The sequence below is a fragment of the Gossypium arboreum genome, chromosome 10, assembly GCF_025698485.1.
Source record: "Gossypium arboreum isolate Shixiya-1 chromosome 10, ASM2569848v2, whole genome shotgun sequence".
NCBI classification, from domain to species: Eukaryota; Viridiplantae; Streptophyta; class Magnoliopsida; order Malvales; family Malvaceae; genus Gossypium; species Gossypium arboreum.
Genome location: NC_069079.1, coordinates 3,927,513 through 3,953,299, shown reverse-complemented (window position 1 = coordinate 3,953,299; position 25,787 = coordinate 3,927,513). Strand labels below are relative to the sequence as shown.

The window sequence follows — 25,787 nt, the reverse complement described above, 5'->3', positions numbered from 1 at the left end:
AACACTTAATTATATTTTCACCCTCCAACATAAGGTTGCTTAAAAATATTTAAAATTTATTTTCATATATTAAAATATTAACAACAAATTATAATAATTTATTTTTATATTCTTATTAAAATATCATAATATTAACTAATTTGAAAATTATTTAAATGCTTAGTTATTACTTTATAACACCATGACTCAAATGGACATTTTATTTCTCAAAAGCACCTCTTGACAGTAATACTAAATGCTTAAATCTTAAATCAAACTTTTCCAAAGCACTTCTTAAAAGTAATATTAAACTAGCCCTTAACCAGTGGCTAGAAAGTATTAAACTAAACTGTTAATTTATGAAAGGAGCTAATATGCAATTTTGTCATTTAAACAACAGCTAAAAAATATTAAAACTTAAATTAGTAATGTTTAAGAAGTACTAAAAAGGAATTATACCATTTGTCCAAGAAGGGGCGGAATCCCCTTGACTTCATTCTAATTCCAATTTAACAGTGACAAATTCAACCAAATTGATTACTGAGTTGAATAATTTTTTTTTTTATACTTCTGGTCATAAATACAAATAATAATATTAATGCCTACATAGTTAAATAATGGTCATGAGTATATTTTTTTCCTTTGAAAACAAAAAGCTTGAGTAAGCTTGAGTTCTAAGAATATATATAACATCTGAATAAAATGTTTGCGTATAATTAGTAAATTTAATAATAGTATAATTATGCCGATTAAGTCTTAATTCGATTGGTATAAATATTGTTGCTAATGTAAGAGAACGTAAGTTCGAGTACGCTAAAACGTATTATTCTCTTATTTATTATGAGTTGTAGAGGTGTTATACGTAATTATCTCTAGTGAGATTTTTTAAAAAATAATATAATTATGAAGGAGATGACGCCTCCGCTAAAAATGAGATTACACTATTAGAATTATTAATAGTAGAATAAATAAAAATTTCGATTTATGCAATAAATCAATTAATATTAATTAAATTTATTATAAATATTTATAGTTTTTATGTTTATAAATATAAACTTTACACAAGCATTCTAGGCGAAATTCAAGACTGCAACAATAAAAAATATTCCTTTCAACTTAGATAATGCCCAAGTTAATTCCTGATTCCAAGAACCTACAGTTCTACGAACATATAGAACATTGCATAGTTGCAATTCTAGTTTCCAAACCTTCTTAGAGAATCCACATTCGAAGAAATACGACTTCTAGGGAAAACCTGGAGCAGAGTAAACAAGCATCAACAATAAGACCCATAGAAACTAAACAGTCTCTAGTGGGAAGTCTGTTAAGTATTGCCATCCAAGCGATAATAGTGTTTAGGGATATGCAGTGGGAACCATAGTAGCCTATGCCAAAAAACTTTCCTACCTTTCACTCTAATTCCTCCCATAATTTTACAATATCAACGGGGAAATTATGGACATTACAAGCAGCTACTTCCTTCAATTTGAGCATTCTTCTCCAATTCCAACTACTAACAGAATTAGGACTGATATCCCAAAAGCTTCTCCCCTTCAAAATGTACTCTTTGATCCACGCAATGCAAAGAGAGCCTTCTCCAGCAAGAATACTCCAAACTTGCTACAAAATACAAGAATACTCCAAACTTGCTACAAAATACAAGCCCTATTCCACACTTTAGGTTTTTCAAACCTAATCCTCTTTCTGACTTAGGAGAACATATCAGTTGCCAAAAAACGCTTGCACCTGTTGCAGCACAGTCCCTACCTCCCAAAAGAATCTAGCACAAATCTGAGAAACCTTTTTAAGGACAGCTTTGGGCAAAAGAATCGCATGCACCAGTAAGCTTGAATACTAAAAAGAACAGCTTTGATGAGTTGAAGCCTACCAGCATAACTCAAATGTCTAGTGGACCAACCATTAACCTTAGCCAAAATTTTATCAATCAAAGAACCGCAATCAGAAAAAGACAACTTCCTAGACACAAGAGGCACTTCCAGATACCTCACAAGTAATTTGAGAATCTTGAAACCAATGATACTTGTCATTACCCCCAGTTTCTCTTCAGACACACTAGCAACAAACAATTCACTCTTAGAAGCATTGAGTTGTAGATCAGAGAATCAATAAAACTCTTGCAAAATGCACCAAATGCTCACAACAGAATCAACATTACCTTTTGCAAATATAAGAAGGTCATTTGCAAAAGATAAGTGTGAAAGTTGCATTCTAAGATACTTTGGATGATACTTGAAGGCTCTATGCTTGGCTGCCACTTCAAGAAGCCCAGACAATAACAAAGAGGTAGGGAGACAGTCCCTGCCTGATTCCCCTTCTCCCTCTAAAGAAACTATTGAGACCACCATTAAGAGAGATAGAAAATCTAGGAGAAGTGATGCATAGAGAAATCCATTGAACCAACTGTGTAGGAAACCCCATAGCTCTTAAACAGATAAAATAAATTCCCAGCTCAAAGAATCGAAGGCCTTCTGAAGATCCACCTTAAGAGTGCATCTAAGAGAAATGTGCTTTCTACAATACCCCCCTCATAAACTCATGAGCCAGCAAAGTATTGTCAACAATATTTCTACCCTTTATGAAAGCTCTCTTACTCTTAGAAATTAACTCAGGCAAATACCGAGTAATCCTATTCACAAAAACCTTAGAAATACACTTGTAGACAGAACTACAACAAGAAATAGGCCCAAACTCCTTGATATGACTTGAATTCTCACATTTAGGAACCAAAGTAATAATAGTGGCATTAAAAGCAGTTAATAACTCTATAGTATTGAGAAAATGTTGAACAGCAGTAAGACAGTCGTCACCTACAATGCTCCATTTTGGTTTGAAGAAAAAGGCTGTGTAGCCATCAAGATTAGGGGCTTTGTCATTCCCTTGCTCAAATATAGCAACCTTAATTTCATCTCTTGTAACAAGCTTAATAAGTTTAGTTTGAGCATCCAGGGATAAAGAACATGGAAAGAGCTCATCAAGGAATTGATCAGGAAAGTTAGTGACTCAGCAGCACCAACGAGACCTTTATAAAACTCTATAATCTTAGAGGAAATCATCTCATGAGTCTCCAACTTATTCCTTGCATCATCAAACAGGGCTTTGTTAGTGAACTTATTCCTCTTAACAGCAATTGCATTATGAAAAAACCAGGTACTTTGGTTCCCGTCCCTAAGCCAAAGAACTTTAGCTTGTTGCCAAAAGAACCCTTCCTTAGCATCCTTCAGGTTTTTTAGTTCAACTTGTACTTGCCCAATATCCCCACAAATAGCTTCCTCACTCAACTCAGCTAACTGCAATCTTTCTAATTCAACTTGCTTCTCTTTCACCCAACAAGAAATGTTACCAAAAGCTTTAGAACTTATAGCTCTTAAAAGCTTCTTTAACCTTTTCAACTTGATGAAAAGACGACGCAACATAGGATCACCAGTAATTCCTGCCAAGAATCAACAACTATCTTCAAAAAATTACTATGTTTAGCTCAAAAGTTAAAAGACTTAGGAGGAGAATAAACAGGCTTGTCCAACGAAACTACTGAGGGGCAATGAAACAAACAAACAAACAAATTTAGCTCCTCGAACCGGGCCGGACCAATGTGCACAGCGACCCAAGTTTAGACCCCTATTTAAACAAACAAATTTAAACTCTGCAGTTTAGAAGATACTTAGAACATTAGGACTTTCCAATAGGCGATGATGGCGCTTTCCTCTGCGTTTCGAGAAAGACTAGAACACATGGAACATTCTAGAAACCAACGTCTAATGCTCCTCCTGGTCAAATCTAAACTTCACTTTCTTTTTTTGTTTGGTTCCCGGTAAAATCAAAGCCAGAAAGTCGTAATTTTGTGTCTCTTCTTGTTAATACACAGGCGGAGAAAGAGCTGCAAGCGCACAAATCTCAGGTTTTGGAATCGAAACTGGCTCGTATTGGTTCCATGGAACGAAGTTGCTTGTTTCTTGATCAAAAGATCGCATCACAAAACTTTAGAATCTCTGCTCTCAAATCTGAAATCGAAAATCTCGACGCCAAATATGATTCTAGTTCTCGAAAATTGAAGTAAATTTTTTATTTGTGTTTAGCGGTGTAGATTTATAGTTTAAATTTTGAACTGAAATGCATTGCGTTGAAACTTAGGGCTGTGAAAAGTGAGATTGAGGAGCTTGAAGAGGTGGAGAAGGAGAGAGATAAGTTTTACGAACTGAAAATTTCAGAAATGAACGAGTTTAGAGAGAATGTGAAGAGGTTTTTGACGGAAACTCGAACTGGAGTGCAAGAATTGAGGAACAGTGTAAACGAGGTAAATTGAAATGTTTGAATTTGAGACGTTCAAATTAAGGATCTTAAATTTGAACTACTAAGAAGTTTGTTGAAGTTACAAATAGAATCTCATTTTTAATTGAACAAATTGAGCAATGTATCCATTCGATTTCCTAACTTGGTTTCATGGAATTTGTCAATTTTAACCGATGTTTCTTGCAGCTGAAGTCAACTTTTATGGAACTTCCAGGCAACAATGGTTATATGAGTAGTTCTGAGATAGCTGAGGCAGAGATGAAAAGGGCTGAACTGTTGGCTATGACAGAGAGTTTAACAAAAACCTTAGTTTCAAATCACCAATGAAGAGCAGAGTTGCAATAGCAGGCTGAGAATATGCTGTTTGCACGAAGTCCAGAGAGATGGAAACCAATCCAGTCTGGCAATAGCAAAGGTGTCTGATAACAATATAGCAGATTCATGAGGATGAGTCATGTTGTTGAATCAAATTTCTACCATAATTCCGGGTCAGTTTTTGAGTTCTCATGCAATAGGATTGAATTCATTGTTGTTTTTGGTAGTAATGAACTGTAACTTGGAACTTAAATCTATGTTGTGGGTTTGTAATCCGTATCAAAGAAGTCATCAGGAGTAAAAGCTGAAAACAAGTCAATTGAACTATGCATATATTTTCATTTGTTTGCGAGTTTTACACCTTGAATATGGTATTTCCTTTTACAATATCTACTCACTTAGTTTCTTTCTTATACCCTTTAAATAAGCCTGAGTTACTGAGATCAGCATAATGTTTACAAGTTTATTGGAGGAATCATATTTACAACACCAAAAGGGCTGAAAACTATTTGAATTGATTAGAGAAAAAAATACTAAGTAAGCATCAATTAACGGTATTGATAATTCCTAGATCCTCTGAGAACCTATATCGCTTATGAAGGCAAAAGCACATGCCTACGATATTCGCCTAGAGCCCATAATGGGAATATATTTCTGTATGCAGCATAGTGTATCATACAAGTCCTCAAGCAGAACCCTGTCAGTTCCTGTGAAAACCAATATGGTAGTTTAGAGAAAAGCACTATTAATTAGTGTTCGATTTAGATATTGATCATTTAGGCCTATCTATGAAAATTTGAACAATAAAAAGTAGTTAAATAGATAAGAAAGGACGCCAAATCTTTTGGCAATGGATGCATTACTTTGCTAGAAGGATCTGATTTATGTCTGACATACCTGCTGAGGAAATTCACCACTTTCCATTTGTGAGTTAATCAATAGTCTTGCTGCTTTATGTAAAGGTTCCGGATCGACATCAGCCTAGTTATCAAGAAACATACAGAGCAGGAATTGAGGTTTGTTTTGAATTTCTTATGTTTAAGGGTTGGTATCATGTTTCTTTAACCACTAATATCAGCATAATTTATTTCCCATAACCCTACCTGTCCTGCATGAATCAGACCCATCATTGCCCATGAAGTTTGCACAAGATGTGACCAGCTCCCTTCAGCTAAATGTCTATATTCCTGTTCATATTGAGGGGAAAACACTTAGAAATATTAAATATCGGTATTGTTTTTGAAAACACCATAGTTTCTTAAGGAAAACTGCTAATTATATGTCCAACAAAGCAACAATTACAGCAATATCTGCTTGAACCTCACATAATTCATGCTCCCTAGCTTAGACATAGATTTGAGTATGCAACATAGGAATAAGGTGACAGTTACCATATTAGGGCATGATGAGTAGCTTTCTCCCCATCCACCAGACTCTTGCTGTTTTGAAAGCAAAAATTGACAAGCTCTATGGACAATTTGGCTGTTCTGACAAGTCTTACCGACAGCTGATAGCCCTGCTAAAGCAAAATATGTGCCATATGTATAGCAAATCCCCCAGTTTCCATACCTGCATACACAATAATGATAATCTTAGCTTAAATATCTATGTTAACTTTCTTTCCCATTATCCATTCATGATTTTTCTTAAAATCAACTACGAGAAAGGAACGGAAAATCACCAAGAACCATCTGCCATTTGTGAACCTTCAACAAATTGTACTGCCTTAGCCACAGCAGTTTTGATTTCTTTCTTTTGGTATTGAGGATATAAATGAGAGAGCAACACAAGAGCTTGGATGGCTGATGAAGTGCATTCAACATACCTATGATCACCACATGGCTAATGTTATAGAAAATTTCTAATATGATGCATCAATAATAACATAAAAATGCAATCACTGATGATACATACTCACGCTCAATTGCTGCAGCAGCAAACAGTTCAGTCGGATTTATCTTCTGAAAAATGAAAAAGATCCCACAAATTTAAAAAAAATGACTCCGCGTAAGAATCTATGTTATTTGGACTAGAGTATGAATGTGGGACATGGGTATGTTCAATTTTTAAAAAAGTTTTGACGTATTAGTTATAACTTTATACCCATATTTGAACGTGTTGGACAGGATCGAGATCAAGCAAAATGAAAATTCAGAGTAATATAGATTAGAATAATAGAATGAAGCAGCAGAGCATGAATTGAGCATGAACTGGAAAAAGGACATGTACATTTTGATAACTTCTACCTGCATCCATTGAGGTCCTCTTACTGGCTCCCAGGCAGTAAAACCACCATTTTTGCTCTGATGAGAACAAATGAAAATGGAAAATCAAAGCCAAGAATACATGAATATGCAGAAAGGTTTTTCTTTTAGATTTTTTTCGTACCTGTAATGACAAGAGGGCATTTACAGCATTATACAATCGCTCTACTTCAATTGTTTCGCCTACGATTTCTGGTGGCATCTGTGAGAGTAAGAGTATTGCCTGCAAAGAATCATGCTTGGACTCAGGTTTGAGTGTTTTGTCACAGGTATGCGTCCTACACAGGTATGGTAAACTTTTTTTCTTGGAGGAACAATCCTTGTATCCATGTAAGGATATGTATTACATACAGGTACCGGACACGGGTATTTCAAGTCAGACCAACAAAAATTGAATCCAACAAGTACGATAATTGGATCTTAAAATCTGTAACTTCCTTTTTCTATTTTCAGATCTTGATGCAGGAGATAATTTACCTTCAAAGCTTCAGCTATGCCATCTGAGGTTTGCCATCCCTCATCTGGAATAGAGAAAGGCCAACCTCCTTTACTTGCATGGCGGTGCATACTTTGAAAGTCACCTGATGGATTTTCTAGAATCTATGCAAGAAACAAAGTCAGCTGATATAGACATCTAATACAGGTTAGTTTATTAAGAAATAAAAAAAAAACTAGGGGATGAAATAGGCAGAAACCTGTGACATTTTTATGAACTCATTTGCTTTTCTGAGAGTTGAACCATATTCATCGGTTAGATTACTTGAGATGATTGCTTGAGTAGCCAAAACGGCATCCCAGAACTGGCTACCACCGTTTAACTTCACGAATGCAATGGAATTAGCAAAATTTAATCAGCAGTTCGATAGATGCAGTTTGTAAAATGAAAATTTATTATCAAATTTATCACCAAACCTGCATTTTCATTCCATCTTCAGCTAACCATAAGAAATCTGGAACTCTTGCCAGGTGAAATTGTAGTGAATCTGAAGTTGGATTTGGATCCTCTGCCCAACAGGCCATCATATTCAGAACCTACATTTTGTAGCATTTTGGATTATCAGCATTTTGGAACCAGTTGGCCTTCTCCAATGTCAGCACTGGCATAGGGCTAGACCCATCAATTCGGCAAGTCAGGTTGGTTTTGAATCGGTTCAATTTGAATTGAGTTAATTTATATTTAAAATTTTTTGGATCATTTTATGTACGAGTTAGTTTCCGTTTCAGGTTGCTTGGGGCTTAAGTCATTCAATTTGACAGTCAGGTTTTTCCTTGGGTTATGTATTCTGGTCATTCCAAATTCTGGGGATTTTGGCTTCAAGTTATTCAGGGTTTGGATCGGATCAAATTTTCAAGTTCAAGTGAGAAATTACTAGTATATATAGAGATACCTTTTGGGTGCTTCCTTGAGTTAAGAATCGAGTATTTTCATCCTCATAGTGAACTACTTTCATAGCTATCTGAAGAGCTTTCTCTCTTAACATGGAGAACGGCCAGCAATTTAGAACCGGCTCGACAATGTAATAAAGATAGTCCCAAAGAAGAATTTGCACCCTGGGAAATGGCAAATACACGTCTTCCTACATATATATAGTTTCAAAACAAAAACAAATAAGACTTGTATGCCTTTAGGAAGCTCTAACCCATTGAATACTACAAACAATACTAACCTCTGAACACAAGTGGCGAGCTTTATTCCAATCTATCGTATCATATGATTGGTTATAAATTTCATCCCTCAATGACACAATTAGCTCACTTATCGGACCCACGAATTTCTTCCCATAAAAGTAAGACAGTGGTGCAAAAAAATTGCGCATGTAAGACCATAGCCTCGCTGAATGCACATCAATGGTAAGATATATATAATCAACTGTCAGCTTATAGAAGAAAAAAAAAGTTTAGCTTTTTGTTTTCTTTTGATATAATTATTGGTGCTCTCATCCATTTTACAGTCTAAAACTATTCCTGTTAGTGTTCGGGACTTACTTGGTCCCAAAGGAAGATATGAAGGGAGAAGCCATAGTTCTGGGGGCATTGGGTTGCACCCTGACCATTCATATAATCCTAGTACCGAAAGATAAGCTTTGCCCCATGAGGGTACCATCGTTGCGCCACCATGATCAAGTATCCAATTCCGAGCCTTCTCAACAGCTCCATCTTTGCCGCCATCAGTTCCTTCCCCGAGCAAACGGAGAGCAACATAATTCAGGGTCGTGTTCATCATGATGCTATGTCCTTCTATATGGAAACCCCATCCTCCATCTTTATTCTGGCCAGGTTAACCCCAAAAAAAGTAGGACTACTAAGTATCTCCAACAAATTAAAGACGATTTTCATTTACAGAAATGTTTCATAAATTTATTACTTGATGATTATAAATATAACGTAGAATCTCCCTCTTGTGTTCTGAAGATAGAACTATATCAGTTGTTCCAGTAAGGTACAACACCATAACCTGAAAAAAAGAAAGTCTTAAAAGCCGTAAGAACCAAGAATTTGACCATTTTCCAATGGCTACTGTACTTTTAAAACATACCAAAGGAGGTAAGCAAAACAATGGGCCTGAATTTTCTGAAGGCCAATGTCCATCACAAGCTTGGGTAGCTGAAAGGAATCGAAATGCTTTCCTTAAAGCAATTTCGGCTTTTTCATTTTTCACCACTTCATCTTCTTCAAATCTCACTGGTTCAATGCTTAAATCTACGTTGTTTTCTTTGATCAGCTGTATTTTCAATCAAGACTAATAGTAAGAAAAACAGTTTGATGTAAGCAAAATACCGAACACATGGGAAGCTAAGAAACTTGACCTGAAAATTCTTAAGCATGTCGCTGCTTGGTCTAACACGATGCCGATGTGAGTTGAAATTGGGTTGAAAATATTGGGTTTGGGTTCCTTGTCCATTTGATATTGAGGAAGCTTCATTGTCGAACTTCCAAATCTGTCTGCCGACGAAATTGTTAGTGCTAAGCAGCCATGGACCATTGCCTTCAGCTATCTCCAGCTTCCACATATTGCTGCTCTAGAAAGTCAACTTTTCTGTGATCACTTGAGATTGTTTTTTCTTCCTTCTTAACGAGGTACATTAAATCACCATCTTCACTGTACAGTACCCATTCTTGTTATTTATTTATTTTTCTATTTAGAATAGAACGGTAGATGATAACATAGTTAATATATGATTCAGATCTTGAAGGACAGCAGCGTTTACTATATTCTAAGCTATCAACGTTAAACCCATTCTGATTTTATTCATTTCTTTTTCCAGCATTCGACTGCGCTTTGCATGTCCTGATTCACGTGATTCATTAGTCTTTGTGAATTGAGATTATAATTGCTATATACCCAAATCCAATTTTTTATATAAATAATCTGTTTTTCATCCGTTTACGCAATTGTACATTCAAAGAACAAGACAGAAAATGAGGGTTAATTCGTTTTCACACTGTTAATGTAGAAATTGGGTTTAAAACCCGAATTTCATAACCTTTTGGACCAAGAATCACTGGACTGAGCCCAAAAGAAAATTCTTTCCTTTTTCCAAAGCCCTAATAAATATTAAAAAAAAAAAAACCATGTTCTTGAAAATTCCAAAACTTCCAAACTGGAAGGTTCTAGTACTACAGCCTCGCATAATCGTTTAGCTTAAATCCCTCCGATTAAAGAAAAAAGAAGAGAAAAGAAAAGGCCCAAAGAGAAGTGATTTTAAGGAAAAATGGCAGAAGAATTGACGTTGGATTTGGAAGAACTTAGGCAGCTTCAAAGCATCGCAAAGAGACCACGCACTCTATCTCTTATTTCCTCTGAGATTCGCAACTTGGAGAAGGTATTTTTTTTTCTTGAATATTGAAATTTTAATGTTTTAGATTAAATGGGGTGTCCTTATTTTTTTTTATTCAAGTGTTCTTGTTGAAGCCACTATAGCTAGTCTGATAATTTCTTACTTTTCCCCAGTTTTTTAGAGGATCTTTTGTGGGAATTTAAGTTTTCTTATTTTTCCTACTTTGAAATTCAATGGTGTTTTTTTATGTTGTTGTTCTAATGAGTTATTGAGATGCAGACCTTGAAAGAGAATGAAAATGGGGCTTCTCCTGTTACTGCTCCACAAATTCCAACTCCCATTTCAACCTCAGTTAAGACTCCAGTTAACCCTGCACTGAGTTATGTTACACTTGCCTCCTTCAGCTGGGATCAAGATAACGATAAAGTCAAGGTATGGAATTTATGTTCTTAGGGATTTAGAAAAAATTTCATTTCTCATCTAAGCAGAAATCTATTATTTATTTGTTTCATCATTGGATTTTGGCACCATAAATTATGTTCTCTAAGACGAGGTTAGCGGTATGCTATTTGAGTTCGATTATTACTTCATATCGAATTTGAACTTAGAAAGTGAAACAAGCTTAAACTTTTGAGACTTTCAACTCGAGCTTGGCTTGATAACACCCCTAATTAGCTTGAAATATGTGTTGATAAGAAAGGTTTAATCCAGTGAGATCGATTATTATTTCAAGTCGAATTCGAACTTTAAAAGTGAAACTAGACTGAGTTTTGTGTCTCAAGTTTCGACTTAATCTCAGCTTCATAACACCCATAGTTAGTAGCTTCTTAGATTTGTCTTCAAACTTATGAGCAGCAATCTCAACTTTTATTTTTTTGGCTAATGTTGTGTTTATATGATAGATATATGTCTCTCTGGAAGGAGTTGAACAGGAAAAAATTCAGACAGAGTTCAAGCCAATGTCATTCGATGTTAAATTCCATGACGTTCAAGGCAAAAACTACAGATGTGCTGTTCCAAAATTGAACAAGGAAATTGAACCAGAGAAGTGCAAGGTGATGGTTAAGCCAACAAGAGTCATCATCACATTGTTCAAAGCTTCTAAAGGGAATTGGACTGACCTGCACTACAAAGAGGACAAGGTAATTACCTAGATTACCATGATTAAAGCTTACTTATCATGCTTCGTTTACTATTAAACTATGCTAATAGTACCTTCTTTTTTTCACAGCTGAAACCAAATTTGGATAAAGAGAGAGATCCCATGGCTGGAATCATGGACTTGATGAAGGTTAGGTTTATTTCATGAATTATTACTAAGTTGTAATGTCTAATTAATGCCGGTTTTAACGACATTCAAATGTGTAAAATACAGAACATGTACGAGGAAGGAGATGAGGAAATGAAAAGAACAATTGCTAAAGCATGGACTGATGCAAGATCTGGCAAAACAAATGATCCTTTGAAGGGTTATCGTTGAATCCCATTTGAAAACTGAGATGAAATGGGGTTCGTTTCGGGTATTTTAGCACAATGGTCTTGTTTCTATGCTTTTTTGTTTGAACTTGTACTGAAGTTGCAGAAAGATTTGTTTCTGGATACTTTTGTTCTTGCTATAAAAAGTATAATTGAAATTTGGAGATAGTTGGATTTCTTTCTTTATGTTAAACCAATGTTTGTCGGACATGTTCTAGTTTGCGTGGTCTAAACTCACTCCAAGTACTAAGTCGGCATTGATAAGACTAGAAAATCTGGAAAATTAAGAACTATCTTGGCGGCGGCAGCCGTCATCCCAGTATTTGACTGCCATAGTCTGTATTGAACTTCTCGTAGCGATGAGCATGTAAATGAGCTGATGGTCTTGTGTTCTTCAAGGCAATTTCTATATCATCAGGTGTAATTAGCCAAACCTCAAGGCAGTAGAACTCAATAGCCAGTAGACATTTATGATTTATCTTTAATTTTTAATTAATATTTTTTATTAAATTATTTAACCGATATTTAATATATTCGGCTCTGTACATGGTACTCTCAACAATTGCTACAGTAACTTTATTTATTCCTAATGATACTCAAAAAGCTGATTTTATTTAAAAAGTACCCATAAATTCTATTTGTCTGTACATCTTTGTTCTTCTCACATACCTGAGTTCATTGGAGCTCTCTTTTTCTAAATCCCCCATTATCAAATATTGATCCTTCAACACCTAAATTCTGTCCTGTTCACTCAAATTCGTAGAAATTATTATTAAATGAGTAAAATTAAAAAACAAATTATAGAGGTTGAATCTTCCATCTATTGCATGGAGAGTCATTCTAATATGGGTTTTATAAGTTATGGATCATTGGCTTCTTACTTTCATGGGCCTACTTTGGTCTCACATATTCTCTAAATCCATCCCAGACGTCTGCTTTCTGGGATTTTTTTTTTTTTTTTTTTTTTTTTGACTCAAGCAAACACTTTTGTCACCTACCGGGTAATCTTTATATTAAAAGGGATATGAAGTAGACAAAAATTTCAATGTCAAAGAATAAACCAGTAGAGCTAAAACTTCATTTCTACCACCAATGAAGTTCATGGTTTTTATAACTACCTACTCAAACTCTCCCCTGAAGCACGTATTTCTGCAGTTTCAAAATCAGGAAGGGCAAGAAACGGAAACATTTTCTGAAGAACTGGAGAATCAAATCTTGATTCTAAGTAACCATAAGAATGTTAATAATCGGAGTTATTAGTGTTGATAAATATACATATATAAGCCACATCTTCCACCCCGCTTCTCAAACTCTCCCTTAAAGCAGGCATTTCTGCAGTTTCAAAAGCTGGAAGAAGAGATCTTTGCCTTGACAAAAGAAACGGAAACATCAAAAAGCATTTTGCAAAAAATTCAAGAGAAAAAAAGAAATGATTGATTAAATAATTAATTATGCAATTAATTTTCGGTTTAATAACGAACCCACTAATCTCTCCATCTCTCTCTCTCCTTTAACAATTTTGTCTGAGAGAGGAAGCTAAGGAGTTATCTTATTTCAACGTGTGCCCTTTCTCAAGCCTTGCTTTAAGCTAAATAAGCTATATTCTCTTCAGTTTTAAGCTCTTGTCATGGGATTTTCTTTCTCTTCCTTTTTAAATATTTTGGTTTAGGTCACTTTTCATGGAAGAAGTAAGAGGGAGAAGGGTAGCTTTTGGTTATGGGAATTTACTGTGCAATTATAATTGTAAGCCTTCCCTATGTAAGTCCAGTCCTCCATTATCTGCTATAGACAGGTTTTTATGGGGTCAAACTCAAAGCCTCTCATCTCATTCTCAGGCTGCTCATCAGCGGCCGTATTCAATACAAAACAATGTGAAGATCAACAAAGGAACAATGCTTGGTTCAACTGCTGATGCTTTGCTCCGGGGTTTCTCCTTCCCCAGTGATGCAATTGGTGGCTATTTACCAAGGCAAACTAACCTTGAGGAAAGCTTCCTTGATGGACTTTTGGTAGATGGTGAGATCCTCGCTTTGACAGAGGATAAAAACCCTAACACGGAAATGAAGGCATCAATGAAAGGTGATTTCCCTAAAGGGGTAGTGAGGAGAAACAAGAAAGTTGCTTCTGCAGCTTTGATCAAGGGTCAATGGACAGATGATGAAGACAGGTGATATATAAAACAATGGATTTTATTCATTTTCTTTTATAAGAATTAGATTTTGTTTTTCTTCTTCTTTAATGGTTTTTTTCTAGGTTTTTTCTTACGGTTGATATATATTATCTATTTATAGGAAACTGAAAAGATTGGTGAAGCAATATGGAGTAAGGAAATGGGCACAGATTGCAGAGAGTTTGGTTGGTAGAGCCGGAAAACAGTGTCGAGAGAGGTGGCATAATCATTTGCGCCCTGATATCAAGGTTTCTCTATGTTTCCACGTTTATACTTTACTATATATATCTTCTTTGAATGATGAAATCAAACAGAGGTTATTCATTACTTTACCTGGTTTTGTTGTCTCCATATCCATTCTTCAAAATACAGACTACCCGGAATCTACAAACTTGGATGTTTTTCATGAATATTAGTATTAAAGTTGACTAAGAAACAAAATCCTGGGACTTTGTCTTAACTGATATTAATTTTGTCTTGAAGTCTGTGCATCTCATCATGCCCGAAATATATGCTAAAGACACCCATTTACGACACAAAAAAGATCTAACCCTGGAGGATATATAGCTATCTACTACTATATTTCCTCCATTTATATATATTTAGGGTTTTCTTTCATGACTTTAAAAAAGAAAAAAGAGTAAAAAAAACTCCTTTCCCCCATCTTCAATAATGTGTCGTTAATTCTTGAGTTGGAAAGGTCTAAAGGGGTTTTGTTTTTATGTATAACTATAATTACCTTGACATGCAAAACATACGGCTGGGGTTTCAGTAGCCGTTTCTCCGCATGTATCTTCCCCTCATTTGTTCCACCTTTGCAAAGTTTTAACTTTAAAACTTTAGCTCAGTGTTGATTTTCATGTGAAACTTGGAAACTTTTTTAAGCTAACAAAGAAGTAATTTCGTCATTAAAAAAAAGGCTTCCCTTTGAGTCTTTCGATAACAAAATTAACTCTCTTTTTCTTAAAAAAAAAATTGTATTTATTCTATAATAATTATACGCTCGCATATGTATGTATATATATGTGTGTATTATTGTTTTGGAAATAAAATCGTCATTGCCTCATATTCTGTTGTTACGTGAGATGTCATTGTTGCAGAAAGATAGCTGGAGTGAAGAAGAAGATAGGATCCTAATTGAAGCTCATGCCAAAGTTGGGAACCGGTGGGCTGAGATTGCAAAGGTCATCCCTGGAAGAACTGAAAATGCCATAAAAAACCATTGGAATGCTACAAAAAGGAGGCAAAACTCAAGGAAGAAGAACAAACAAAATGATAAGCAAAATGGCAAACCTCAATCCTCTATTCTTCAAGACTACATTCGAAGCCAAAATCTGAATACCCCAACCAACAGTTCCACCACTTCCGCCACCCCTTCTAGCTCCACCTTCTCTGAAGACTTGTCAACTCAATTCAATTATTTCCTCCCTGAACCATCCGAATCCGATGATTCTCACCCTTTGGTTGCTCAAACATATGATGATGAACTTATGTTCATGCAAAACTTCTTTGCAAATAACAACAATACTATTCATCTCTCCCTTGATTATTCCCAAACCGGAAATCCAACTGAGGTGTTCAAGTCCGTCCATGTTGTTGATCATAACTTGAGCAAAGGTTCATCCACCATTGACTGCCTCACATTTGCTGATACTCGCTTTAGCTTCTCTTCTTCTATTCAGGAGCCAAACAACGAACCTCGAACCACCTATTTGTTTTCCGATCTCTACTTGTCTCGCCTCTTGAATGGAGCCACCACTTCCTCATTTCCAAATGACCACGGCTACTACAATGGCAACGTGAACACTAACCTCCTCTCGGAGCAGTCTTCTTCAGATGAAAGGAAAGAGATGGACTTGATTGAGATGGTTTCTTCCTCTCAATTCTACACGTAGCAGCTTATATTTTGGTACTTTTATGGACGTAAGGAGCTTATTTTAGGAGTTATTATTGTCTTTGTTAAGAACAGTACTGCTAGGTTTCTTAAAGGTTCCATCATGCGAATATGCATGTAACTGTGATATCCTTAATGCGGGTTGACTCTTTTCCGCTCAAGCTTTGAGTGAAATAATCTGTCGTGGTTTATGAACCAAAAAAAAAATTGATGGTGCTTTTGTCAAAATTTCAGCTTTTGTTTGGTAGACTTCAATCATTGTCATGGTGGGTTCAATTGGTTTGGTTTCTGAATCTGTCTTTATGTTTACTTCAATTTGTCTTCAATTTGTCAACGAGTTCTAAAGCTTTGACGTGTTCATGTTGACGCAACTTTCGTTGATACTTTCTTCCACATTGATTTCTTAAAATAATACCCTTTAATTCTTGTTGTTGCAATCCAATCCAATCCATTTCTTGCCAAAAGAATTTCAAATCTCTCTATCCATTGGTGATGTTATGGTTGATACAGTAAAAGGGTACATCACAACCTTTACGTCGGTTTACGGAGTTTTTGTAATTCTATTAGTGTGCATAAAATAATTTTTCTTACCAATTTTATCACATAGCTATATGTGCGGAAATTAAGTTTTTAAAATATATTTATGCTTTTAAAAATAACATTAAATAAATAATAATGAAATACATAGTTTGAAATTAGTAATAATAATAATAATAGCATAAATTACCTAGATTACCATGATTGAAGCTTACTTATCATGCTTCGTTTGCTATTAAGCTATGATAATAATATCCTCTCTCTGTTTCACATCTGAAGCCAAAATTGGATAAAGAGAGAGATCCCATGGCTGGAATCATGGACTTGAAGGTTATTTTATTTCATGAATTATTACAAAGTTGTAATGTCTAATTAGTGCCGGTTTTAACGACGTTCAAATGTGTAAATTACAGAACATGCACAAGGAAGGAGATGAGGAAATGAAAAGAACAATTGCTAAAGGATGGACTGATGCAAGATCTGGCAAAACAAATGATCCTTTGAAGGGTTATCGTTGAATCCCATTTGAAAACTGAGATGAAATGCGGTTCGTTTTGGGTATTAGCACAATGGTCCAATTTTTTATGCTTTTTTGTTTGAACTTGTATTGAAGTTGCAGAAAGATTTGTTTCAGGATATTTTTGCTCTTGCCATAAAGTATAATTGAAATTTGGAAATAGTTGGATTTCTTACTCTATGTTTAACCAATGTTTCTCGGACATATTATTTGTGAATGAGTAATCTTCTAGTTTCCGTAGTCTAACCTCACTCCAAGTACGAAGTAGTAGGCATTAATAAGACTAGAAAATCTGGAAAATTAAGAAGTATCTTGGCGGTGGCAGCCATCATCCCAGTATTTGACTGCCATAGTCTGTATTGAACTTCTCGTAGCGATGAGCATGTAAATGAGCTGATGGTCTTGTGTTCTTCAAGGCAATTTCTATATCATCAGATGTAATTGGCCCAACCTTAGGCAGCTCTGCAAACCAAAAACCAGCTTTTGAGTTGTTCAATTATTAACATTAAAAATTCGAGTGATTTTATCTTGTTTAATGAAATATTTTAGTTAAAATATAAGAAAGACGTACCATTGTCGGGCAATTGTTCCAGGCTACTTTCAAGGACTGTCATTAAACGTCTCAAAGGTTGCATGGCTGCTTCTTTGCAGACTAATCGAACATCTGAACCCGAATAACCTTCTGACCTTTCCACTAATGTATCATAAGGTAGAGCTTTCTCACCATGCTGCTCGGGCAGAAGTTCTTCAAACATTGCTCTTCTTGCTTCTGGTTCTGGGAGTGGAACAAGGATCTGTTTTTTAATGCGGTTAAAGGCAACTGCTTTATCAATAGCATGGCTTGAACTTCAAAGAATGGACGGTTAATCTTGTAGAAGATGCTGTGATGTTTTACAGCACAATGTGATTATGTTGCCATAAAAGTTAGTGCTGCGAATGGTTCTGTGAGTAAATTTCTTTATCCATTCGAAATTATGTATATTGAGGACCCTTTAGGCTAATTATTAATATTTGCTTCCAAAATTTATGATAAATTTAAGTGTCAAAGGATACTCGCTTCTCAAGACGACGGAGCATGGCTGCATCCAATTCCCAGGGGAGATTTGTTGCTGCCAAGACAAACACGAGCTCGTCTGACCGCGTCAAACCATCCATCTGCAATTAAATACTACCGATCAGATTTTTGAGAATACAGTTGAAATATAACAAGCTTATAGCTTAGTTTCTCCAGATGTTTGTCTCTTGATTCTAGAGTGCAAGATTTCTGACTAAAATAACCAGTGATAGTGCTACAAGGTATCTAAATGATGTGCTTGATATTTATCCCTGTAAAAGTAAGGACACATCTTGAAAACAGACATCACCTGTATAAGTAGCTCCGTTTTCAAACGTCTACTTGCTTCATGCTCGCTGCGCCCTTCACCTCCACGCTGACTTATAATGGCATCAATTTCATCAAGAAATATGGTAGACGGTGCATGATGCCTAGCTAGGTCAAAAAGTACTTTTATTAACTTCTCAGAATCACCTGAAATGTTATAAGCCCCACAGTTAGAGATAACTGACCAATTCTTCCGAGAATCACTTAAAGTTATTGGGTTGTGTTCAGACAGGTCCTTTGCTTCATATTGATATCATGATCTTCAATAGCTTATCAAAGAATTGGGTTGTGTTCAGACAGGTCCTTTGCTTCATATTGATATCATGATCTTCAATAGCTTATCAAAGAACTTAAAACAATAGTATCTTTTCCTCTGCTTCTAAGTAAGAAATTACAATGGAGCAGAGTATAAAATGATATCTTGCCATTTCCATTTTGGAGACAATTCTATATAAATTTCATACCTAGGACCAAGTCCCTCTACAAATCAAATAAGATACTGGAAATCATGTGCTTAACATACCACGCCATTTGCTGACTACAGATGATGCTGAAATATTGAAAAATGTTGTCTTGCATTCAGTTGCAACAGCCTTTGCTAGCATTGTCTGCAACCACATCGGTGATTCAAATCGAAACTAACATCAAATATAAACACTACTAAGATATAGCAAAATCTTCCCAGAAAAATATTTTTTTCTTCCAACATTGAGGCGATTGCGACCTACTTTGAATTGTGATTATGGAAGATATGTTTCTTTCATATTAACCAAATATCTTGCATTTCTACTGTATTATGAAGATGGGTTGTATAAGACAAAATCAATTTATTGGAAACAATCGAAGAAATACAGACCTTTCCCGTCCCTGGGGGGCCAAAAAGGAGAATACCCTTCCATGGTGAAAGAAGACCTGTAAAGTACCTACAAGAGATCATTCCAATTGTGAAATGGAAGCTTCAAAGTCCTTTGTAAAAGATTATTGAATGATTCATCAACATTTACTGAAACAAATACACAAGACAAAAGCCCCCATGGTGCTTTACAGAATATTTTCATTGATCTCAACTCTCAAGTATGTAAGAGGGAAGCAGCAAAAGAACTAATATTATAAAGGTGAACAGCTATACATTATGAAAAGAAGTTTGAATCTCTTGGTAATACACTCCGTCCACTTTCAAGAGAACTAACTTAGGTAGGATTTAAGCCCTCCAAAGTCCCACATCTGCTTTTCTTTTCAATCAAGATAAAACAATTAAAAGAATTATTCCTTGTACTTTTGAGAGTACCAGCTTTGGAATCTTACCAACTTGATAACATTGTAATAGAATGGAAGTTGTAGCCCTTTGCAGTTCTATTAAGCTTTACGCTAAATGTAGGATTCACGCACAGAGTGCCTTGAAAATTTTCATATGAAAAATTTCTACTCAATTGGGCAAACACGTTGCTCACTTTATTCACTTCATATGACAAAATGAAACTTAAATAATGGGAAAACTGCACAATGGTAGGTTTAAATACAACACAGATAACAAAAATTCACAAAATGACAGATTATTATAGACTCAGAAAAAATAATCAAGCAGTCGAGAAAAAACAGATGACTCCTTTTCTAAGAATAAAAACACTTACTTGGGATATTTTATTGGCATAACGACAGCTTCTTTAAGCAAACGTTTAGCGCTCTCTAACCCCTTTATGCTTTCCCACTTAACATCTGGATTTCCTCGAACAATGTCCCTGAAAGGAATGATGTAAGATGATATGAAGTAGACAAAATTTTTAATGTCAAAGAATAAACCACTAGAGCTAAAACTTCATTTCTACCACCAATGAAGTTCCTGGTTTTTATAATTACCTACTCAAACTCTCCCCTAAAGCACGCATTTCTGCAGTTTCAAAAGCAGGAAGAAGAGACTTTTGCCTTGACAAAAGAAACGGAAACATCAAAATCGTCATTTTCTGAAGAACTGGAGAATTATATCTTGATTCTCATTAACCATAAGAATGTTAATCGGAGCTATCAATGTTGAGAAATATACATATTCTAAAGTGTAAATAAACAAATTTATTATGTTGCGAATCAGAGGAAGAAATGAACATACGGTCTTGAATCAAATCCATTAGACACCGCACCATTAGAGTGCACCCCGTTCGCATCCTGAAGACAATACAGAACAATAAAGAAGCAAAACAATTAAGAAATACACAAAAATGCTTCCTTTTTTTTTTACATTTAAAAAGCTAAAAAAATATACCTGTTTTCGGTACTGCTCGTAAATAGCCATTTCAGACGTGTTCTTGACAGAATGGTTTCCATTAGAGGTCACATTCGAATCAGTGCCATTGGAGACGGGCGCATCGGCAGCTTGATCATCTTGTGGCTCAGCTAATCTCTTCCTCCCAAACTTGGCATCGTAGAACATTTTAAAATCCAGTAAATAATCATATTATCACTTCAATAAAATGCTTTGAACTTTACTCTCTCTCTCTTTTCCCCTTATTCTTCTCTACATTGCTTCATACAGTTAGATCACGGTTCACAAATTCAAAGAGCATAAAGAAAAGGAAGCAACAACAACAACAACAACAAAAAGAAGTATATAAAATCCAAAGCAATTTAAGCTAAAGAAATGAGTAAATTTTTATTAAAGAAGAGTAAAGTCAATAGAAGCAAGTCAAATAAACTTCATGCAGTTCAGTTCAGTGAGTTTTCATTGTCAAATTCGTTACTGCAATCAAACAGGAAAAATGAGAGAAAGAGATCGAGTACCAGAAAAGACCAGCGAGAGGGCAAAGGTTCATCGGCCATTGTTGAAGTAAAATTAAAATCTGAGCTTTGGATAATAGCAGAAGAAGAAGAAGAAGAAGAAGAAACGAGTACCAGAAAAGGAGAGATTTACGAAAATTAAATTTTCACTCAGATCTCATATCTTTTGTTGATGTTAAGTATAAACTACCAAAAGACTGGAAGTAGGGTGCAGAAGATCAGTTTACTGAGCACATGCTTTAAAAACTTTGCTCACGAGACAAAATGGGAAAATAAATTAAATAAAATTGAGGGTAAGCTAACATTAGTCACTAAATTATGGGTATGTTCTATTTTTGGTCACTTAATTAAAATAAGTTATAATTTAATCATTAAACATTTCGAAATTGTTCTTCTCACTCCGCTGTGGCAATTTTTTTAGTTGGTATAATAATAATTTTAGTCCTCAATTTTTATATTTTTTTGTCAATTTTTGTCAAGTTGTGGATTTAAATAATATTTTTAGTCCTCAATTTTTATATTTTTTTGTCAATTTTTGTCAAGTTGTGGATTTAATCCCTATATTTTTATTTAGTCATTTTTAGTCATTATACTTTTCAAAGGTTAAAATTGCAATCCTCACCAAATAGTAACTGTTAAATTCATTCAATAAAATTCTATTATTTCTAAGACATGATGTGCCAGACATGTTATCATGTGTAATACCACGTCAGTTTATTATTTTCACATATTACTCACTAAAAATTCAGTTAATGGACTAACGACTATAATTTGCGATAAGACTAAAATTTTAAAATTTGAAAAGTATAGGGACTTATAATGATCTAATTTTAGAAAATGGATTAAATATATAACTGTATGAATTAAATTTAATCAAACAGATTTAATTACTATTGTTCGTGTCGAGACTAAATTTTCAAAAATTAAAAAGTATTGGGACTAAAAGTGACCAACTTGAAAAGTACAAAGACTAAAAGTGATCAACTAAAACTACAAGGACTAAATCTATAACTTTTACAAAGTACATGGACTAATAACAAAACTTAACCTATTTTATATTACATTTCTAACAAATGAATTCTTAAAAATCACAATACGTTAAAATATAAATTTCCAAATAAAACTTATATTTCTACCCTCCAAGTTATTTTATATCTAAATTCTTCTTCGTACATCATTTTACAGCTATTTTCATCCATTTAACAGTCTAAGCTACTGTTGATAACTTGAAAATTTAAGTAATTTAACTACTGAATTTAAATTATAAATTTTTTGATATATTACTTAGAATGAAACATAATTAAATTGTTTGATAAATATAAATTTTAAATTATAAAAATAAAATAAAATTCTACATTTTATACTTAAATTTTAAGCATTTCATTTTATTCTATTAATTGAAAATATTACTTATTAAGTAATAAATAGCTCAAATTTTCCTATTATTTTCCAATTTTTATAGAAAATTTCTATTATATTGTTTTTTATTGAAAATATTAAATTTTTGGATGATGACTCCAAAATTCTAATTCAATCAAATTGCTTAAAATGGAAATTTATTAATACTTCTTCCAATTACTTCTTTAAATTTGTTTCTTATTAATTTAAAAGATACTTTGCTATTATTATTAATCATAAATCCAGTTGAAGTTTACTAACTTATCAAAACTTTGACAAACCTTTTTTAAGATGTTTTTGTTTTTTAGCTCTCAATTTTCATTATAAGTTTTGAACATATCTGTTCTTTTTTACATAATGTTTAAAATTATTCATAGCTCTTTTTTAGCCCATAAAGAGGAGGATAAGATGCTTCAGCATACTCGAACTATACATCCTCCTACATTAGCAATAATACACATACTAACTTTTTAGATGAATCATTTATAATCATCTAAACATTAACACTAAATTTTGTATCAACAAAAAAGAAAAAGTTGATCAACTAGATTGGAACAAAACTTTATTTGCTTCACTTTCAAATAGTCTCGAAATAAAATAATTAATTTAAGGTTGAATATAAGATAAAATAAATTTCCAAATTATGACACGACTCAAGAACCCATTAATTCCAATTTAAGATATAGTATGGAGAGAGGCAAAGCTAAGCCTAAGCAGCCAATTGAACCCATTCCTCATGGACAACCGTAAATGAAAATAACAGCTTAAGTTAGCAGTATCTAGTGCTGCCAAAAACCTGTCGATTAAAATTAAATCTAGTACTTGTCCTAGACAAGCCTGGACCATGTCGTGGAGTTTTTGCCTAACAATTTTCCAATCTTTAGGACGTAAGCTTAATTGTGGGATACTGTTATATAGTTAATCTTTTAACAATTTAATCTTCATATTTTATATTTTATTCATATAAATTATGCATGTCAAATTGATATACATTAAATTTTTTAATTATTTATTTTATGTAAAAAACTTTCAACCATTCAATAAATATTAATATATATATATATATATAGTATTTTAGATCAATATGATAGAGATATCGAATTGGTTCAAAATTTTATCTGTAAAAAAATTACAACCATTCAATAAATATTAATATATATAATTTCAACGATTTGATGGTTAAAATATTAATTGTACAAAAAGATACAAAATGATGTAACACTATTTTAGTTTTACATCAGTGTAAGTGGATCACTCTCCATTGACATTATCACCATGTTAATTGATAACTAGTATTGTTCCTACCCATGCTTCGAGTTGGGTTAGTTATTTATTTTTTCACTAAATCATAGATTAAAAAGTTAAACGCTACAATATACTCAAAGCTTTTGCACTCTTTATATATTTGGAATTTAATCTTCTTATTCTTATTTTCAAGATTTTGATCCTTATAATTTTTGAATTTTAAAGGTTAAGTCTATTTTTTAACACCGCCAAAATCCATATGTTAAATTTGCTGGTATGACATTATAAAATTAAAAAATTAAAACTCTCTTGGTATCCATGTAACAAAAATAACATTATAATGGACTTAAATTTAATGTAGAATTTAACAGTGTTAACAATTCTTAAAAATTCACCTCCAAATTTTAATAAGAAATAAAATATTTAAGCTAACTAATGACACTATAAAATTTTAGTCACCAAATTATTTCAAAATTAAAGTAAAGAGATTAAATCTCAAATATGAACGAAATATGGGGGTCAAAATTGAAATTTAGCCATTATTTTTGCATGTCAAGAGAAAAATAAAAAGAATGTCACATGTGTCTAAATTATGTCAAAAATATAGAAAACAAATCTCAAATTTGAGTGAAATATAGAAATTAAAATTGAAATTTAACTATTTTATGTAATCTTAAAGAAGTATGGGGAGAGGGAGACAGGAGCGAGGAGGTTTTTTTTTAATATTAATATCAATTCTTTTTTTTTTGAAAATTATTGAGTATTTTTCCGTTACATCTCATTAAAGAGGACAATCAAATATTTATATACATGGTTACTGTTCATGAAATTGATGTTCTTAGTAGACTCTATACATGCAAGACACGTGTATTGTTCTGGGCTGTCTGCTGGACTTCGTGGCCTCCACATGTGAACTCCTTGGGTATATGTAGGCTGAGAGAATGAGCTTCCCTTGCAAGCACCCCGTGGCATGTGCAAGCTGAGACTGCGAGCTTCCATTGCTAACTTTCAAGTTGTGGGTGGGCGACTCAGACGTTATCTAGTTTTCGGGTTTGTGATCATAAGTACATAACAAAAATATTCATGTATTTTTATATATTTTTAATTTTTATATATTATTATTTCTTGTCAACAAATATTTTTTTTTATTTTTATATATTTCTTTGAATTTTTTAGAATTAGGATCAATTTGAAATAATTTGTAAATTTTAAGGGTTAATTTTTGAAAATTATGACTAAATCGATAAAATATGAAAAAGATGAGGGCTAAACTTGTTATTATACCAGTTTTTTAACTACCACATCAACTTGTCGTTTGTGATTTTGGTGGGAGTTTTCAAAATGACTAAATTATGTAACGTGAGTGCTTAAATTGCAAACTCTTTATTTTGAGTACTTAAAATAAAAATTTTGTATAATTGAATGACTATCTGTATAATTCACCCAAAAATGGATATGAAGGCGTTAGGACATTGCTTTTATATATATAGTAAAATAGATGATAAAAATAAAAGCATAATTGAATTTTGTTTAAAAGGTTTTAGTTATTTGCCAACTATGAAATGTGAATAAATTAAAAATTGGGACAAAGTTTTTTCTTTTAAATGTTGCAATTAATATTACTTCTCTCTATATAAATCTATCATGAAAGTTGAAAGAATGGTCCACTAGAAGGCCGAGAGCATTGTTTGAAGATGAGAGAAAAAGAAGCAGGAGAAGATGAGTCGAGTTTTAAGGTTAGAAGAAGTTGGCAAT

General features: G+C 33.7%; 7 protein-coding genes across 7 annotated transcripts; 4 read left to right on the top strand and 3 right to left on the bottom strand.

Moving 5' to 3' along the window:
- Nucleotides 1-1,174: 1,174 nt before the first annotated feature.
- LOC108488155 (uncharacterized) lies at nt 1,175-3,413 on the bottom strand. Its single transcript, XM_017792453.1, has 7 exons — nt 3,015-3,413; nt 2,516-2,919; nt 2,156-2,400; nt 1,905-2,041; nt 1,726-1,833; nt 1,417-1,599; nt 1,175-1,234 (listed from the first exon to the last, which is right to left on the bottom strand). The coding sequence occupies exons 1-7, from the start codon at nt 3,411-3,413 to the stop codon at nt 1,175-1,177; spliced, it is 1,536 nt and encodes a 511-aa protein (XP_017647942.1).
- Nucleotides 3,414-3,536: 123 nt separating this feature from the next.
- LOC108488985 (uncharacterized) lies at nt 3,537-4,632 on the top strand. The gene is given in 4 exon segments (XM_017793230.2): nt 3,537-3,767; nt 3,863-4,050; nt 4,129-4,291; nt 4,474-4,632. Coding segments are annotated over 4 exon segments (591 nt in total). The 5' UTR covers nt 3,537-3,686.
- Nucleotides 4,633-4,917: 285 nt separating this feature from the next.
- On the bottom strand, nt 4,918-10,220 carry LOC108488414 (beta-amyrin synthase-like). The gene is made up of 17 exons (XM_053020121.1): nt 9,674-10,220; nt 9,403-9,588; nt 9,232-9,321; nt 8,849-9,135; nt 8,534-8,696; nt 8,255-8,443; nt 7,779-7,898; nt 7,562-7,684; nt 7,344-7,466; nt 6,991-7,089; nt 6,849-6,905; nt 6,517-6,563; nt 6,284-6,427; nt 5,994-6,171; nt 5,706-5,789; nt 5,500-5,583; nt 4,918-5,309 (listed from the first exon to the last, which is right to left on the bottom strand). The coding sequence occupies exons 1-17, from the start codon at nt 9,875-9,877 to the stop codon at nt 5,196-5,198; spliced, it is 2,292 nt and encodes a 763-aa protein (XP_052876081.1). The 5' UTR covers nt 9,878-10,220; the 3' UTR covers nt 4,918-5,195.
- A 233-nt stretch (nt 10,221-10,453) lies between these two features.
- On the top strand, nt 10,454-12,289 carry LOC108487233 (uncharacterized). Its single transcript, XM_017791527.2, has 5 exons — nt 10,454-10,690; nt 10,925-11,077; nt 11,548-11,787; nt 11,877-11,936; nt 12,021-12,289. The coding sequence occupies exons 1-5, from the start codon at nt 10,580-10,582 to the stop codon at nt 12,123-12,125; spliced, it is 669 nt and encodes a 222-aa protein (XP_017647016.1). The 5' UTR covers nt 10,454-10,579; the 3' UTR covers nt 12,126-12,289.
- Nucleotides 12,290-13,345: 1,056 nt separating this feature from the next.
- Nucleotides 13,346-14,707, top strand: LOC108486990 (transcription factor MYB119-like). Its single transcript, XM_017791175.2, has 2 exons — nt 13,346-14,288; nt 14,413-14,707. Exons 1-2 carry the CDS (start codon nt 13,801-13,803, stop codon nt 14,705-14,707), a joined length of 783 nt encoding a protein of 260 aa, XP_017646664.2. The 5' UTR covers nt 13,346-13,800.
- A 480-nt stretch (nt 14,708-15,187) lies between these two features.
- Nucleotides 15,188-17,617, top strand: LOC108464739 (transcription factor MYB64-like). Its single transcript, XM_053019772.1, has 3 exons — nt 15,188-16,214; nt 17,002-17,052; nt 17,136-17,617. The coding sequence occupies exon 1, from the start codon at nt 15,305-15,307 to the stop codon at nt 16,184-16,186; it is 882 nt and encodes a 293-aa protein (XP_052875732.1). The 5' UTR covers nt 15,188-15,304; the 3' UTR covers nt 16,187-16,214; nt 17,002-17,052; nt 17,136-17,617.
- Nucleotides 17,361-21,639, bottom strand: LOC108486991 (uncharacterized). Its single transcript, XM_017791176.2, has 11 exons — nt 21,393-21,639; nt 20,878-21,027; nt 20,725-20,780; nt 20,478-20,543; nt 20,252-20,359; nt 19,477-19,543; nt 19,144-19,228; nt 18,604-18,767; nt 18,293-18,394; nt 17,811-18,033; nt 17,361-17,701 (listed from the first exon to the last, which is right to left on the bottom strand). The coding sequence occupies exons 1-11, from the start codon at nt 21,429-21,431 to the stop codon at nt 17,568-17,570; spliced, it is 1,194 nt and encodes a 397-aa protein (XP_017646665.1). The 5' UTR covers nt 21,432-21,639; the 3' UTR covers nt 17,361-17,567.
- Between the last annotated feature and the right edge of the window lie 4,148 nt (nt 21,640-25,787).